The sequence below is a fragment of the Antechinus flavipes genome, chromosome 4 (assembly GCF_016432865.1).
Source record: "Antechinus flavipes isolate AdamAnt ecotype Samford, QLD, Australia chromosome 4, AdamAnt_v2, whole genome shotgun sequence".
Classification (NCBI taxonomy): domain Eukaryota; kingdom Metazoa; phylum Chordata; class Mammalia; order Dasyuromorphia; family Dasyuridae; genus Antechinus; species Antechinus flavipes.
This window is the reverse complement of record NC_067401.1, coordinates 24,050,270-24,067,029: the sequence shown is the minus strand read 5'-3', so window position 1 is coordinate 24,067,029 and position 16,760 is coordinate 24,050,270. Positions and strand designations below refer to the sequence as shown.

The 16,760-nt window shown below is 47.7% G+C and overlaps 1 protein-coding gene and 4 non-coding genes across 5 annotated transcripts in view; all 5 read left to right on the top strand.

Annotated features, from left to right (window-relative positions):
* Nucleotides 1–15,263, top strand: part of TRPV2 (transient receptor potential cation channel subfamily V member 2) — a 34,649-nt gene extending 19,386 nt beyond the window's left edge. The window contains exons 11-20 of the mRNA XM_051992046.1: nucleotides 1,618–1,783; nucleotides 2,290–2,356; nucleotides 3,019–3,317; nucleotides 4,514–4,641; nucleotides 6,767–6,861; nucleotides 9,040–12,773; nucleotides 13,324–13,409; nucleotides 13,674–13,697; nucleotides 14,203–14,263; nucleotides 14,463–15,263. Of these exons, the coding sequence (XP_051848006.1) occupies nucleotides 1,618–1,783; nucleotides 2,290–2,356; nucleotides 3,019–3,317; nucleotides 4,514–4,641; nucleotides 6,767–6,861; nucleotides 9,040–9,128 (844 nt within the window). The 3' untranslated portion in view covers nucleotides 9,129–12,773; nucleotides 13,324–13,409; nucleotides 13,674–13,697; nucleotides 14,203–14,263; nucleotides 14,463–15,263. The remainder of the gene's footprint in view (nucleotides 1–1,617; nucleotides 1,784–2,289; nucleotides 2,357–3,018; nucleotides 3,318–4,513; nucleotides 4,642–6,766; nucleotides 6,862–9,039; nucleotides 12,774–13,323; nucleotides 13,410–13,673; nucleotides 13,698–14,202; nucleotides 14,264–14,462) is intronic.
* On the top strand, nucleotides 13,174–13,248 carry LOC127563620 (small nucleolar RNA SNORD49). Its single transcript, XR_007954061.1, has one exon. It is a non-coding gene; the product is annotated as a small nucleolar RNA SNORD49 (small nucleolar RNA).
* LOC127563661 (small nucleolar RNA SNORD65) lies at nucleotides 13,521–13,593 on the top strand. The gene has a single exon (XR_007954099.1). It is a non-coding gene; the product is annotated as a small nucleolar RNA SNORD65 (small nucleolar RNA).
* On the top strand, nucleotides 14,022–14,095 carry LOC127563619 (small nucleolar RNA SNORD49). The gene has a single exon (XR_007954060.1). It is a non-coding gene; the product is annotated as a small nucleolar RNA SNORD49 (small nucleolar RNA).
* Nucleotides 14,320–14,392, top strand: LOC127563660 (small nucleolar RNA SNORD65). Its single transcript, XR_007954098.1, has one exon. It is a non-coding gene; the product is annotated as a small nucleolar RNA SNORD65 (small nucleolar RNA).
* Nucleotides 15,264–16,760: the final 1,497 nt, after the last annotated feature.

Genomic DNA, 16,760 nt, shown 5'->3' with positions numbered 1-16,760 from the left:
CATCCTCCATTCTTCCTCCGAGTCCTTCCTCTCCCTGCCGGAAGCTTCATCATCTAGAATGCTGGTCGGCCATTGTCCCGTTCAGAACTCTTGAGTCTCCCAGAGTCTTTACAATGTTGTTGCCACCACATGCAATGTTCTCCTGGACCTGCTCCTCTCACTCTGCATCAGTTCCTACGGGTCTCCCCAGGTTTCTCCTCCATTTCTTACAGCCCAGTAATTCCACTGCATTCAGAGATCATAATTTTTAGTCCATTCCCCAAGTGATGGGCAACTCACTCCCTTCACCCCTTTAAGACTACAAGTTACAGAACAGGGTGCACTTGCATAGGTACAGATGTCTTCATGTGGGAACATTCTACACTGATAAAGTACACAGGTCTTGTCTAAATAGCATTATATACAAAATACCATATGTATGTACACACACGAGTATATACACATGCGTAGGTATACATACATGTATATATGCACATGTATACACATGTGTAACTATATTCTGTTATATTACAAATATAAATAATGAATATAATATTTTATGGTTGTACGGTATCATGTACCACAGACGAATTGGAGATCTAATCAGTTCTCTCTGAGTCTCAATGCTTCCTCATCAAAATGGGAGAAGGGTTTAGAGAACTGGATCTCGAAGGTCCCTTCCAGCTCTATTCACCCACATCATCTCATGATTTTTCAGAAAAGTCAGGAGGCAGTCGGAGCAGGGATGTTTTCTCCATCTGACAGATAGGTAAACTGAGTCTCAGAGAAATTAAGCGAACGAGCTGAGTTTAAGGAAAGAAATCAAGAAAAGAAATCCAAGTGAGAGTCTCTTGGAATTTAGGAGAATATGGTATTAGGGTCTGCTGGCTTCTGTTTACAGCTGGAGGCCAGACCAGCTCCTGGAGAGCTTAGTCCCTGTTTCTGTTTCCACAGAGGAGGATCCTGAGTTAGTCCTGACCCTTTTTCTCATTAGGCCCTGGTTTTTCTCTTCTTCCCTTATCTATCACCCTCCCTTCTCTGGAATGGGGAGCTTATCTGAGGACTGGGTTGGAATTTATGTTGAGCAAAGTTGAGAGGAACTCAGAAATTCTCTGATAATCCCTTTTTGCTAAACTGCAACATGTCAGAGCTGGAAGGAGCCCACTTTCTCCATTTCCAAATAAGGAAACTGAAGGCCAAATAAGATACTAAGTGGCCAAAGCAGGATTTGAATCCAGGGCTCGGGACTCCAAAATAAGGACCTTTCCCACTATCCTATCCTACTTCTATAAGAGATTCTTTTACTAAGGTAAATATTAAATTATAAATATATATTATTTATATATTTAATATATAATTACAAATATATAAATATTATATAATAAATAGAAAATAAAGAATGTTATGTATAATATATATGTATATAATATACACAATATATACATAATTATATAATGATAAATAATAATTATAAAAATAAAAATAAATAAAGAATGGTTATAATGAGTGGAATGTCTCCGAGTGTGTGGAGGCAGACTTGAGCTTAGGGCAAGGGTTTTGGGGACCCTCTGGGGAGTCCCCCAGGCGGCAGAGCACCCCTGCGGTCAGTGGGCTTGATACTGATGTCTTCTCCCCCAGCCTGAGCCAGGCACTCACCTCGGTGGTGGCCCAAGTGCTGTGTTTCCTGGAGCTCAGAGTGTACCTGCCCGTGCTGGTTTTCTCCTTGGTGCTGGGTTGGATAAATCTTCTCTACTACGCCCGTGGCTTCCAGCAGACTGGTATCTACAGCGTCATGATACAGAAGGTGGGTGCCTTCCTCCTGGCTCTCCCCCAATTCTGACCAGGACAGGTAAAAAACAGGAGCAACTCGGTCTAGCTCCTACTCGGGCCAAGTTAAATTGGGCAGCAAGACCCCATAATTCTCCAGTATTTTAAGGCTCTCATCTGCGGACAATCAGTCCATCAACAAGCATTTCTTAAGCCACCTGCTCTTAATTATTTACGAATGAAGTTCAGCTGGTGTTAGGTACTGGAGATAAAAATGGCCCTGCCCTCCTGATTCTTACATTCTAGGGGAGGAAATAAATTTCTGCTGAATTGAATCAAATTGAGGTTCATCCCCAACGGGTTGGCTGCTCACCTGAGGATGAAGTCCATTGGTCACCACCAGAGAGGCATTCAGGTGGGGTTCAGGTCATAGACTTAGAAGCAGGAAGAGCCGAGTTCAAATTCTCATAGCTTCTTGCTTGGGAGCCCCAAGGTTTCCTTCCTTTATGGGGCTCCTCGTCCAGGTTGGGGTGTCTATTTCAGGTCATCCTCCGAGATCTGCTGCGCTTCCTCTTGGTCTACTTCGTCTTCCTGTTCGGCTTTGCCATAGGTAAGGGCCTCCCTTGATGCCCCATCACCCCCTTTTGTTGGGCTCTGAGGTCACTTCCTTTCCTCCTCCCCGGAAGCCCACCTACGACCCTTGCTTGCTGTCTTTCCACAAGACTCTCCTCTCTCTAGTCTATCATCCAATCATCTGTCAAATTGATCTTCCTAAAGCACAGGTCTGACCCTCCTAATCAATGAGCTGCAAGGGCTCCCTTTACTTCCTACTTCCAAAACGAAGTCCTGTTGGTGTGCAAAGCCCTTTATAACCCAGACACCTCCCTCTCCCCTACCTCCAGTCTTCCTACTGCTTATGCCCTTCGCCCCCATGCTCTGCAATCCGGGGACCCTGGTTTCCTTGCTCTTCCCCCAACAGCACAGTCCATCCTCCAGCTCCAGGGTCTTCTCCTGGCTGCCCCCTGCCTGGAATTCTCTCTCTCCTTACTTCTCCCTGGCCCCCTTCCCTGACTTTCTTCAAATCCCAAGTCTTTGTCAGATCTCCTTTAAGCTAGTGTCGTCCCTCTGGTGATTACCTCTTCTTTATCTTATGACCTTATTATTGTTTTTTCCAATTCTTTGCAAGCTGCCTCCTGCATTAGATAGGAAGCCCCTTGAGGGCCTGGTACACAGTAGTTGTTTAAAAATGTGAATGGGCCGGTTGCCTTCCAGCGCTGGTGAGCCTGAGCAGGGAAGCCCCCCCGCCCACCTTCTCCAATCAGTCCCTGGCGGGAGCAGACAACCCCCCCTACGGAGGCTTGGTGGAGGCCTCCCTGGAGCTCTTCAAGTTCACCATCGGCATGGGGGAGCTGGAGTTCCACAAGGAGCTGCAGTTCGAGGGCTTCATCATGTTCCTGCTTCTGGCCTATGTGCTGCTCACCTACATCCTCCTGCTCAACATGCTCATCGCCCTCATGAGCGAGACTGTCAACAGCGTGGCCACGGACAGCTGGAGCATCTGGAAGCTGCAGGTCTGCCTCTCGTGGGGCCGTGTGCAGGGGGAGAAACTGAGGCAGAGCCGGGAACTGGGCCGGGATCCCTGAGCCCAAGCTCAATCTGCTGTCTGGAGAAGAAGGATGGGGGAGGGCTTGACTTGCCCATCCCCTGGGATCATCAAGGCAGGTTGATGTAGGAGAGAAAGAGGTGGATTTGGAGTCAGAAGCCACTGTCAACTATTTGTGTAACTCTCAAGTCTCAGTTTCCTCCTTTGTAAGATGAGGGTCTGATGGGATGAACTCTAATTCCAGGGTCCTGTGTCACTTTACAGGGAGTGGAGGTGGGTTGGGAGTATAGAGGAATAGAAGTAACTATGCAAGTGGGTTCAAGTCATCTTATTACTCTGTGTCTCAGTTTCCCCATCTGTAAAATGAGAAGGTGGGACTGAATGAGCTGTAAGATCTCTTCCAGCTCTAAATCTAGGATGTAGCTCAGGGATTTGAGGATCTTGGGGGTCAGTCGAGGAGGGAATAGGAGAGAAAGCAGGAAGAATTGTTGGCGTAAATATTTATTAAACATTCACTATGTGCCAGGCACTAGGACCAAAAAAAGTATTGGGTTTTACCTTCAAAGATTTGTGAAATAGCAGTATAACCTTAGGCAGATGGCTTCTCCTTTCTGGTTCTCAGTTTGTCTATATGGGGAAATGAGGACACTTTGGAAAAGAGATACCTTTAGGGCAAAAATGAGGTCCTATGACCTTGGTAGATCTGGAGAAATTAATACTATATCATGAGGAGACTAGATACTAGGGGAGAGGTTCTCTCTCTTGGCCAAGGGAAGGCTATGGGTAGAAATCCACAGACGGTAGAATCCTAACTAGACTTAAGGCAAAAGGATGGAACAGGGCTGGCTCTGGTACAGATGAAGCAGCAGAGACGGTCCGGCACCCTCCCCAAAGTTCTGGGAGGAGAGGCCCAGCAGATAAGCCTGGGAGAAGGGTCCCTGACAGCGGTAGCTAGCTCAGGCTAGCAGGAGTCCAGGAGAGGAGGCTAGCTGTCACCAAATAGAACAAACTCACCAGAATAAACACATGGTCTCTAAGTCGGTGCCCTGAGGTAGTCTATTTGTCCCAAGACAAGGAGCTATTCCTTTGACTTCTGCAAAGACTCTGCTTGCCACCCCAAGGTAGGAGGGTCGCTCATCCCCGATGTGCCTCTTCTGTTCCCAGAGAGCCATCTCGGTCCTAGAGATGGAGAGGGGCTATTGGTGGTGCAAGAAAAAGAAGGAGCGGTCCGGCATTCTCCTTACAGTGGGCACCACTCCAGACAAGAAGCCAGATGAGAGGTGGTGTTTCAGGTAAGCCGGGCCGGGGATTGCGAAAGCGGAGGGCTTCCAAATCCAACCCCGTGCCCTAATGGTGGTATGGCCTTCTCTGCCTAGGAGAACTTGGCTTTTTACACGGACTGGGTCTCAGTTTCCTCCTCTGTAAAGGGCACTCCCTAGGGAAGTGGACTAGATGGTCTTTGAGGTCCAGTCCAGCTCCACGTCTAGGATCCCTTAACAAGGACTCAGACTTTTATTCTGTGAGAGTTCTGTGTTAAATTGACTTCACCAAGGAGGGGGAAATGGTCCTGAGAGCCAGAAGGCCGGCAGAATCGGGGTCAGATCGGAGGTTCAAGATATCAAGATTGACCTGTGGGGACTTGCCTAGTCACACCTGTAGTGCACCTTTTTGCCACAAGGTGGCAGCAAGTCACAGACTCCAGCCATGTCCACTGGGGTTCCAGATGTGTGGGTTTAGGACCTGGGACAATGGTTCTGGAGACTTCCTTTTTCTGGATGCTGCTGTCATTACAGCTCTGTAGTTGCCATGTCACACTTTTGGTCCATTCTAGGTTTTCCAGCCTACTAAAACATGTCTTTGAATTGTTAAATTCAGGGCTGGAAAGGACTTCCTAAAGCATTATCCTTATCGTAACATCTGGCTTTTATTTAAGGTTTGCAAAGCACTTTACAAACAGCATCTCATTTAATCCTCACAACAACCTGAGGAGATGGGCACCCTTGTCAACCCCCATTTTACAGATATGGAAACTGAGGCAAACAGGAAAGTGACTTGCTTAGAGGGACACAGACTTGCTTAGAGGGACACAGATAGTAAGGATCTGAAAACAACTTTGAACTTGGCTTCCTGGCTCTTAAGGGCAGCACTTGCTCTACCACCTCTACCACCTCAGAAGCCATTTAGTCCAACCCCATCCTTTACAAATGAGGAAATTGAGTTTTTTTTAAAATTTTATTTTATTTTTAAAAAATTTATTTTATTTAATAATAACTTTATATTGACAGAATCCATGCCAGGGTAATTTTTTACAACATTATCCCTTGCACTCGCTTCTGGGAAACTGAGTTTTGAGAGCTGTGACTTAACGAATGTCACAAGGATAGTTTCCACAATGAGATTTGCATTTAGGTCCTTACTCCAGAGTGATCTACCCATTCCTTATTCTGGAAAATTGAAGACTACTGTAGGATTTTAGTTGGGGAAGATGTAAGTCATTCTACAAGCCATTACTACAAACCAATGAAAATAAAGAAAGGCAAAACTGTTCCTGTTCTCAAGGAGCTTAAAAAGACAAGATTTTGTTCTACCCCAAGATAGAAGTCACAGCCAGTGATTTCTACAGGGCTACTCACATCCGGTTTCTGTCCATGTGTGTGACTGAGAAAAATAAATTCTGTCCCCGGATCCAGCAATTCTGCCAGCCTTGGCCTGGGCACCTGACCAGCAACATTGGCATTATACTCCATGTGGAGCTCATCTATCTGGGAGAAATGGCTCAGGATGGTAAAATGGAAAGATTGAGACCCAGAGGACCTGAATTTTAATTCTTTTTTTTTTCTTCAATAGTATTTTATTTTTCCAATGACATGTAAAGTTAGTTTTCAATATTCATCTTTGTAAGATTTTGCCTTTCAAATTTTTTTCTCCCTTCTCATCTCTCCATTCTCTGGGACAACAAGCAATCTGATATAGGTTATACTTGGACAATCCTTTTAAATCTATTTCCATATTAGTTATGTTGTGTAAGAAAAATCAGAACAAAAGAGAAAAACCATGTGAAAGGGGGAAGAAAAGGTGAAAATACTATATTTGGATCCAAATTCAATCTCCATGGTTCTCTCTCTGAATGAGGATGGCATTTTCCATCCTAAGTCTATTGGAATTGTTTTGGATCACGGTCTTGCTGAGAAGAGCTAAATCTATCCTAGTTTGGTCATTACATAATCTTGCTGTTATTGTGTACAGTGTTCTTCTGAGTACTAATTTTGACTCCGACACCTACTATTTGTGACGTTGTGTAAAATCATAGCCTCCATGGACCTCAGTTAATCCTTAAAATGAGGGGGTTGGATTCAGTGACATCAAAGGTGACTTTTAGCTTTAAATCTATGGTCTTGTGATAATTCTGTTCTACAGAGTGGAGGAAGTAAACTGGGCCACGTGGGAGAAAGAGCTACAGACACTGAAGGAAGAGCCGGAGAGCACTTTGGAGATGGGGAAGACCCTCCCCGGTGAGTCTGCTTCCCCCCAGTCCTGGTCTTACCCATATCCTAGGCCCAGGAATAGGGTTTTCCTCCTGGCTAGCAACTCTTACTTGAGGGACCAGAGCAGACAATTCAGCTTTCTACTGAGCAGCAGCCAGAGGAGAAAGGACGAACCTTCCTCCCCCCCCCCCAATTTTTCTCCTTTAAGACCTTCTGGATTAAGATGACCACTGAGACCCAGAGAGAACACTGGGTAGATAGGGCTGCCCTCCTGGTCCCCTAGCAGGGGCCAGAGTGAAGGGTCAGCCATTTTGGCTGATTGTGTAGGTCCTTTGTAGATCATTTGCTTCCTAATGTGTTCTCAGATATGGTCTTGATGGAGTGAATAAGACCCCAGCAAAAGGCCATGGCCCTGCCAGCAACCCAATGGCCCAGATGGGCCATTTGCAGGATTATCTTGATCCCGCTGTACTGTATGCAATCAGGAGGCCAAGCTAAAGATGTCAACCCCTAAGGTTATTACTTTCTGAGACAAGCATACCTTGCTTTGAGTCCTGTCATAGAATAGGTTCCCCCCTCCCCTTGAAAATGATGACTTCTGCTATAGGACTTTGCCCACCTTATGGCGGCTTTTCTTTTGTTAATCATGAGTTTATTAGGAACTTTTCCCGTGTAGGAAGGGCCATAATAAAGCTATTTGTTACTTTTCTGGAAGATGGGTTTGAGTCCATGGATTCGTTACAGATGACTCCATGCGTTCTTGACTTTTGTTATAGGAAAGTGTCTACAAAAGTTCACTGGTTCTCATGCTTTCATCAAGGAAGCTTATTTTGGATGTGTATCTAGATTTTTCTCATATTATAAAGCCCTAAGGAATTGGGCAGGGAGTTAATACTTGCTGATATATTTTCAGTTATGTTTAAAAAGCATGATCTCTGATCTGTCTCTTTCCTGATAATTTTACTTTAAAAAAAAAAAAAACTTCCCAAAGGCCAAACCTGGATTATATTTGTAGCTAAGGAGGCTCAAGGCATCAAGATAAACTTCTTAAACTTCACAGTTCTACTAAGGGTTGGAAAGGAAGTAAGGGCCCAAGAACAACATCCACCCCATCCCCAGTGCCATGCATATGTACCAAAGAGAGAACAATGAACATGAATACTAGCTCGGATACTGGCTATGTGGTCTGGACCTCAGCTTCCTGAAGCTGTTAGATGACTAGACGACCGCTAAGGTCCCTTCTAGCTCTAGAAAGTCATCTCACCTGTCCTAAAAGCCTTGGTTTCCCAATACATGTAACAAGGCTTCTCCTGGCTACCTCATGTAGTGGTCATAAAGAAAGTAATTTGTCCTTAAAAAAAAGCAATATTAATAATTATATTTCATATAATTTACATAATAATTATTTTTTAGGCTGATTCAGAACTAAAATTGATGGCTCCCTCATTATAAATGAACAAATGGAAAGATTCTCAGACTCGGGTGAGGGGTCAGGAGCCCAGGGTCTCTCCTTCTGGCTCTTGCACTTACCGGCTTTGTGACCTTGAGCAAATGTTTCTACTTTTCTTCCACGTTTAAAGACCCTTCTCGCCCATCTACAAATCTGAATCCCTGACGGCACTTTTTCTGGCCAATGGGAGGATTGTGGGGAACGCTAATAGGGACATTGAGCATCCCTGCTGAGCAGGGAAATTACGAGGGAAACTAAGAGAGCTGGATTGGCTGTGGCTGACCTGTGGAGGAGCCTTCGCAGCTCCTGCTGATCTGAGCAGCTATAGTCGGATGCTCAGTATCTTGACTCCAACACAATGAGGTCCCTCGGTCCCCTCTGAGCACGGAAAGCAACAACTGACCTAATTTAAATCTGAGAACTGGATTCAAATCTCGGTTCTGTGCCATCTTGGGGAGTCTGTTTCCTCCACTGGGGGTTGGATGAGCCGGCCTCCTATTCCCAATGATCCACAGGGAGGGACTCGAGCCTTTCGGGATGTAGTTTTCCTGCCTTTGGGACTTGTTAGATCGCACCCCGTGGGGAATGTAGGGGCGATCATGGGTTTTTGCCCAGCCCTGATGATTTCTCAGAATGACACATCATTCCCAACTGCTGCCCTTCTCCCTGTCTCCAACTCGGGGGAACTGGCTTGTTCTTTCAGAACATCTTGCCCTCTGCCAGCGTGGTCACAAACCCTCTGTTCTCTCTTGTAGGCACAACCTGGAAGCGGCTCTTGTCATCGAGGGCTCAGGCTGAACCGGCCTCTGAGGACCAAGTGCCCCTGAGCACTCTCAGCGCCTGAGGCGGGATGGCCGCAGCACCTGGAAGCAGCGGGACCCGACACAGAGCTGGGCACACCGGAGGGAAGAGAGACTCTCTTCTCGTGTTCCCGGTGCCCGACTCCAGAAGGAGCTCCTGCACAGGGACCCACGCCGGGGTTTCATGCTCAATTCTTGGGTGTTAGAGTAGAGCTGCCTTAGATGCTTAGGCGGGCCACAACCCTGCTTCTGTGGTGGAAGACACCCCGCAAACCCCTGTCCTTCTCTTTCTGCATCTGGGAGACGCAGACCTGGAGGATTTATCCCAGTGTTAAATCTACCGCCTGCAAGGCAGTGGTTGGAGCTGGGAGGATCCGAGGTCTTGCAAGCTGTGTGACCCTGGGCAAGTCAACTAAATTTTTTCTGAGCCTCAGTTTCTTGATCTGTAAAATGGGGATGATAATCCCCCTACCTCACGCATTTTTGTGAGGGTCAAATGAGATAATATACATAAAGTACTCAGCAGACCTCAAAAGCCCCATAAAAAAGCTAGCTTTTATTGGGCTTATGACTAGTAGCAGTTTTATTAGTAATACAGTAGTAGCAGCAGCAATAGTAGAAGTAGTAGTCGCAATAATAGTAGTAGTAGTAGTAGTAGTAGTAGCAGCAGTAGTATCTGCCTAGTACCATAAAAAAACTGCTGAGTTAGGAGTAAAAAGCCCTGGGTTCTGCTTTTTACTTGCTGTGAGCCTGTGGCTGATGTTTTCTGGTCTAAAATGAGGGGTTTGACTTTGACGACTTCGAATTCTGATTCTGTGATCCTGGGGGGGGGGTCTCTGAAGCTCCCCCAAGTCAGTCCCCACTCGGCCCCAAGTGCCTGAAACTGCGAGGGTGGACCCAGGGGAACCAGCTGCAGAGATGGACGCTCCCCCATTGTCATTCTCAGGAATTGTGACCCTGCCGGGGCCAGGGCACTCGCTCCAGGTCCAGGCTGTGTCTACACCCACAGAGTTGAGAATGCTGGGAATTCACTTTCTGAGTATGTGTAGACAATGTCTTGGCCAACAAAGATGGACTCCCCAGTACTTGAAACTGACAGCGCAGGCGAGGCAAGATGGATGCATCTGCCTGGAGAGGCCGGCATGGGGCAGGGGGTGGTGGGGATTGTCTAGAAGCCCTTCCATGGCAAGCTCCCTGAGGGCCAGATCTCCCCTGACGTCTGGCCCCCGGAGAACCTCCTACTTCACTGGGCCCGATTTCATCAGCGTACCTGCCCCCTCCGCGGAGGCAGTCCTACGCTTCTGCCTCGTGGTGGCCATCGTCCGGGAGCCGGCGTGCCGGTGGTGAACTACTGACCCTTGGTAGGACCCTCCAGAAAATGACCTTGAATGTAAACCTGGGAGCGCCGAGGCTGCTCCTGCTCTTATTTCCCCAGCCCCTAGAACGTGGAATTGTGGGTGCTTCTTAAATGTGAGTCAATTGGCTACTTGCTGTAGCCTTCAAGTTAACTCCACAATGCAGTGAGGCTCTGTAGGAGGCCATTAGTGAAACGGCACCTGTAAGAGACACCGAATGATCGATTCCCGAGGCTGGCATTTACAGCCTCTCCAACAGTCAGAATCCATGCTCGCTCCTCCTGTAAGGGCCCCCGCTTTATTCCAGCCAAACCGGACGACCAGCCGTCTCCTTCAACTGCCGTTCCAGCCGTCACCCCGATGACCGGCCGGCAGCGCCCGCTGGGCCCATCTTGGACTGTGCCAGTGCCAGCCTCCGCTGGGGCTCCACTGCTTCCCAAGTCCTGGGCCCATCAGCTGGAAGGGGGCTCTCCCTCCTCCCCTTTTCCTGGAATTATCTGGATCTTCTGTCTGTCTTCATCGTGCCACAGTTCCTAAGTTCCTGATTTCTGTACATATCCTCTTCCTTCAAGTAGCCGCTAAGATCACTGAGGGAACGATCTTTGTCATTTCTCATCTTTGTATTCTCGGGGCGTCCTAGCACTTGTCTTGTACTTCATAGGTATCAAATAACTTTGTATTGATTTGAATCAATTAATATATGCTCTCCGTAGCACATGCAATAAATTATGTAATTAAACGCGAATCCATCTCCACCTCTTCCGGGATGACTCGGAGCTATGTGTTTTGGCTAAACCTGGGTCCTCAGCTACGGCCTGCAAACATCACGTACCTCGTGTGTCCCAGTCAGAACTCCGCCTCTCCCTCCCTAACCCTCTCCTCCTCCTGCCAGTGTCCTTATTTCCGCAGGGGGCACCAACATCCTTCCAGACACCCAGGCTTGTAATGTACTCTAATAACTGCCTAAGTCTCGTCCATCCCTGTTCCTCCCGACCTCTCTCTACAGAGATCCCTTTGTAGGTGCTTAATAAATGCCTCTTGACCTGCCTCCTCTTGCCCCTCCCCAAATCAGTTCTTAATCATTCCCACTTCCACTTTGATCTCCAATTGGCGTAATAGAACAGGCACAGATATGACCAGGTCACTTTTCTGCTTAGAGCTCTTCAGTGACTTTTTTTTTTTTTTTAAAGAAAATTTAGGTTAAGTGACTTGGCCAGGGTCACCCGGCTACTAAGTGTCTGAGGTTGGGATTTGAACTCCCGCTCATGCTCTATTCACGCGCCACCTCGCTGTCCCTTTGGTGGCTTCCCACAAAGATGGTTCTTTGGTCCCCCAGTGCCTCTGAAGGTCCCCGGCACACAGTAGGCATTTAATAAAGGCGTGTAGAAAGAATGATGAATGTGAAGAGGACACGTTGACATTCACTGATCCGGCCAGTCCGTCCCTTCCCCATTGTCATAGTTTGCTATGAATCTCTCTATGAAAGGGAAGGCAGCTCAGAAAACATCCAGACCGAGGAGTCAGAATAGCTAGGTTCGAGGGTGTGCTGGTAAATGGTTAACAAGCAGCTCTATGAAAAAATGTATAAGCAACAATTTTAAATTTAATTAAATGCTTAACATTTTCTCTACCGTTTTAAATCGATAGAACAATAAAGCAAATCTCTGTTTATGGAGTCTGCCCGTTTCTGAGGGGTTCAGCGCTCACACTGAAAACTTGAACAATAACTGGTTGGAGCTCCCTGGGCTCACATCCAGCTGGAGCACCCACTAGCTGTGGGTAGTCATTTTTAATTTATTTTAATCTTTAATGTTCTGATGTGCTCTCTCCCCTTTGAATACGAGCTCCCTGAAGCCAGTTTAACACACTGGTCGGCATGTGGTAACTCAATAGTTCTGCACACAGTAGGCACTTAATAAATGCTTGGGGGCCGTTCCGCAGAAAGCGCTTAATAAATCCTTCCTTTCTCTTTTCCCCGCCCCTTTTCTTCTCTATTAAATGAAGCCCGGCATCTGCCTGCAGGAGAAAACCAGACCCTGCCGCCACGCCCCTCCCCCCACCCCCGCTCCCGAGGCTGAGGGAGGGGACGGAGCGGAGTTGGGCAGTTTCTTTAGATCGGACGATTCCATTGCAGTGAGCCCCCTACGCCTCCCCCCGCCGCCCTCAGGATGGTATGGCCCAGCACGTTAAGAACGCCGGCCGGCGCACGCTCGTTCTTTCTGCCGCGCTCGCCGCCATGGAACCGTGCTGTCAACCGGGCCGTGGGCCGCGGCCTGACTCGGCGTTGGCTTTCGAGCCGGGGTAGCGAAGCGTGCGTCACCGCCGCTGCGGAAGGTAGGCCGGCCGGCCCGGATCGAAGCGAAAGCAGGTGGAAGGGAGGGAGGAAGGCTGAGGGCCGGGGCCGCGGCCCGCGGTTCACTGCGCCTGCGTCGGAACTTCCCCCCCACGTTGGGCACGCTCCGCTTCGTTCTGCGCCTGCGCGGGAACGGCTCTAATGCGGGACCCACGTGCGGCCGGGTTCCCCGGTAGCCAGCGGAAAAGCGCCGGAGTCGGGGCGGGGGGATGTTGAGATTTTAACCCTGCCTAAGTCGCGTCTCCCGAGGCGCCCCAGTTTTATCTGCTAGTCTTTTATGGGTGACCCTGGGGGAGGGACAGTGGAGCAGTGACTTGGGGTCTTGTCTGGTCTCTAGACCCTCGCTCCCCGAGACCATCCCCCGTCCATCTCCTGAATCTGCGGAATGATGAGAACCCAGAATAGGAAGTGCCGTCAGACTCGATAACTGACGATAGCCTTAGCTGGTCTCTGACCCGCAGCCTGCCCGGCCCCGGCCGCCTGGAGGCCCCCGCCGGACCCTCGGACCCAAGCTCTGTGTTTCCTCCTCAGGGCAGCAGCTGAAGCAGGAGACGAGACTCCCGGAAGAGTAGCTGGAGCCGCTGTCGGAGGCGCCCTGCCGGGAGGAGCTCCCTCAGGTACGCATGCGCCTTAGCCCCCCCTCCGAAATGCTCAGTGCCCCACACTGGGTGCTTGGTAAACGTGGGTAATGGGACCTAAGGAGAGTCCCGAGCAGGACTCGGATAGTGCTGTGATGAAACAGAACCTCAACAGCTGGAATTACCGGCAGACTGTTAGTGGTGACAGGGTTTTGTTCTGATTTCCCTTTGGGCCTCGGCTCCTTGTCCTTATGCCATGGAACCACAAAATAATGGTTTGTCTTTTGTTTTGTTTTTTTCCAGGAAAGGTGATCTTCTCAGCAAGGGGTAAGTACCTTTTTTTTTAAAAATACAATCCTAATTTATTTTCTTCTGGGTTAAATGACTTGCCCAGGATCACACGGCTAGGAAGTTTAAGTGTCTGAAGCCAGTTTTGAACTCGGTCCTAACTTCAGGACTGATGTTGTATCCACTGCACCACCTAGCTAATTTTTTAAAAACTGGCAACAGTCTCCACCCAACTCTTTGGGAGAGATTTTAAAGGTGTTGCCCAGAAGTGAAAAGTAATCTTGTTAGCTTTAAGGTTTTCTTAAGGGGATTAATACCCACCCCCCAGAGCTGAAAGAAAGAGTTTGGGAGGGGGATTTGGCTGTTGATGATGATACCACTCAATAGGAAGTGCCGTCAGATGCGATAACTGACGATGAATTTGATCATGTCTGAAAGCCAAATATTCAGCTAGCTAGCTGCTTTCTGTATTTTATCAGCTTGCTTTTGTTTTTACTCATCTTTTTTTTTCCCTCCCTCTCTCTTCTAAACCCCAATAATGAAGAATCTGTATGATGTGACTTCGGTTGTTAGAGAGCAGAACATCAGTTGAGCGGCCGACTAAGGTAAGATGATGGATGGAAAAGTTCTAAATTAAAACTAATATTCATAGTAAGATATTAAATGATGAAATTCACCTAAAGAGCTGGAATTACCGTCAGATTGTTTGGTGGTGAGCCTAAGGATTTCTGATTATGTCATTGGTCATAAATGAGAATGTTTGGTGTGGGATGCAATGAAACTAATACTTATTTTTCATTGTAGGCCATCAGAGACTTGGATTTGGAGAGAAATCTACCCCTCAATGTCAGTGCCCTTTGGATAACATCTTGAAGACTTCTTAGAGTGACATTGTTTGGCTTCCAGTGGATTTCATGAAATTTATATCCAGTAGTTGCTTGGCCAGAAGTATTTTAGGATGGAGTTGTTTGATCATACGTTGTTTACTGTAAACATTCTGCTAAAAGGTTTATTTTAATGTAGCCAAGCCAAGAGATCTTTGGGATCAATGGTAATTGATGTTCTGACCCTTGGCCATATCCTTGTGTACTTTGGAAAGGAAAGGCCTAAAAGGAAATGGTAGAATTGACACTAGCATGTGCAGAAGTAGTTTCTTGCCTCACTGCTTCCAGAATTACAAAATCCTTTTTTTCCCTGTCAGAATTTCCCTACCCATCTTGCATTAGTGTCTTGGCAACTCTCATCACTTGCAGTGGTAGCCTCAGGCAAAAAGTCATTCTGACATTGAGACAGAATAAAAGTTGGAGCTGAAAAAGGAAGAGTGACCTATGGCATTGCTTAATTACAAAGAGCTATAACAACTTCTGGTTTCCAAGAACATTGCTAAGCTGTTCTGATCAACTAAATGAACCATGCAGAGTTCAGTGTTTGTGCTAATTAAATTTCTTATCTGGGCGTAGAATATAGCAACTGAAGGCATTGATTTTATTAAGCTCATTTTAATTAAAATCTCAGAAAGTATGTTTTTGTTCCATTTGTGTTATATAAAGTCTTAGCCACAAATAAAATTGTAAACAGTTTGCAAAAAAGCCAAACTAAAGCAAAGATTGTTTTAATTGTCTTGGGGATGAAAACCCGGTGGATGGAAGAAGAAAAGCCAAGTAGATCTAAGTCCTTGTTGTGGTGAGGCATTTTCATTTGCCTTTCGATTGCCATGCTGGTCCAGTGTTTGCTGTCAGCCTTGGGGTTGGCCTTGGAGAGCTTCCCACGTAATTTTCACCAGTCTAGGTCTCCTTCTCCATGACAAGACCTTGCAGACTACCTGGCTTTGCCCGGATAGCTTCAGAATTTGGGGACTGGAGGTGGGAAGGAAGGGAAGGGCGTCTCTGGTGAAGGGGGCTCACCTGACTGGGACAGAGGACTGATCAGACTTGGGAGGCTGACCCAGGTTGCAGCAGTGACTTTCAGAAGATGGAACAAGAAGACAGATGAGACCTCTCCCCCCTCATCTTGATGGGAAATTCCCATGGCTGTCTCCTCCCTCCATTTGGGGCTAGGACTAAGCCTCCCCCAGCCAAGTTGCCCCCAAAATTCACTATTTGTGGCTTTTGGTGCAATGTCCCCTGGAGAGTCCAGAGGATGCTGCCCAGGGATCTCAGGCCGGGCTCAATGTTAGTCACTGGTCAGTTTCACTGTTCAGGTTTCCACCACTGTCTTGTCCTCTTGCACATCCATATTTTCGGTTTCCACAGTAAGTCATTGCAGCATGACTCTCGCCTTGGGGGATTTTGTCCTTTTTGGCTAATTTTGCATCTCAACTTTTCATGCTCTAAAGCTTTTTCATGAGGCAGACCACATCTATTTGCCAAAATGGTGTGTTGCAGGCTCAGTGCCACAGTCTCAGGACAGAGGCAAGATGAGATGCTCAGGCTGTTGGGTGGGGGAGCGATGTGCTGGGGTAAGCGGGCACAGGTGGGGGAACATTAGGGGGGTTGGTAGAGAGCTGGTGGCTCTCCGAGCGCCCAAGACCTTGCTTTGTCCAACCTCACCTTTCCCGGATGGGAAAGTCTGTTGGGATGGGAAAGAGGCTGGAATCCAGTGGGATGGTTGGGAGTGAAGTGGATCTAGTGAAACGAGTACCATGGTGGGAAAGTTGGATCCCCTGGATTTTGAGGCAAAGGACCTAGGTTTGGACCTTGGCTTATCTGTAATCATGGGATTGCACTGGATGGCCTCTAGAAAAGGCGTCTCTTCAGGAAGATCCCTGTCAGCTGGAGTCCTTCCTGGTCCTTTGGGAAGGAGAGGGGACAGGGGCAGGACAAGGAAGCAGGCAAGGGCAAAGCTTGGAATTTAGGGAGGCTGCAGCTGCTGTGTCTGTCCTGGGATGGACCTGTTGTGCCCCATTCTCCATAGTCACAAATCACTAGTGACCCAAGGTAGTTATTATGGGGTGTAAAATGATCCCCTCTGAGCCAATGGCACTTTGTCAGAGTCCAGGGTTCTCTAATCTTCCTCAAGCTGAGACGCCTCCGTTCTAGGGCCCGTTATCGTAGAGCTGGAGGTCCCGCTATTCCAGAACAGCCGTCTCAAACGAGAGTGAGT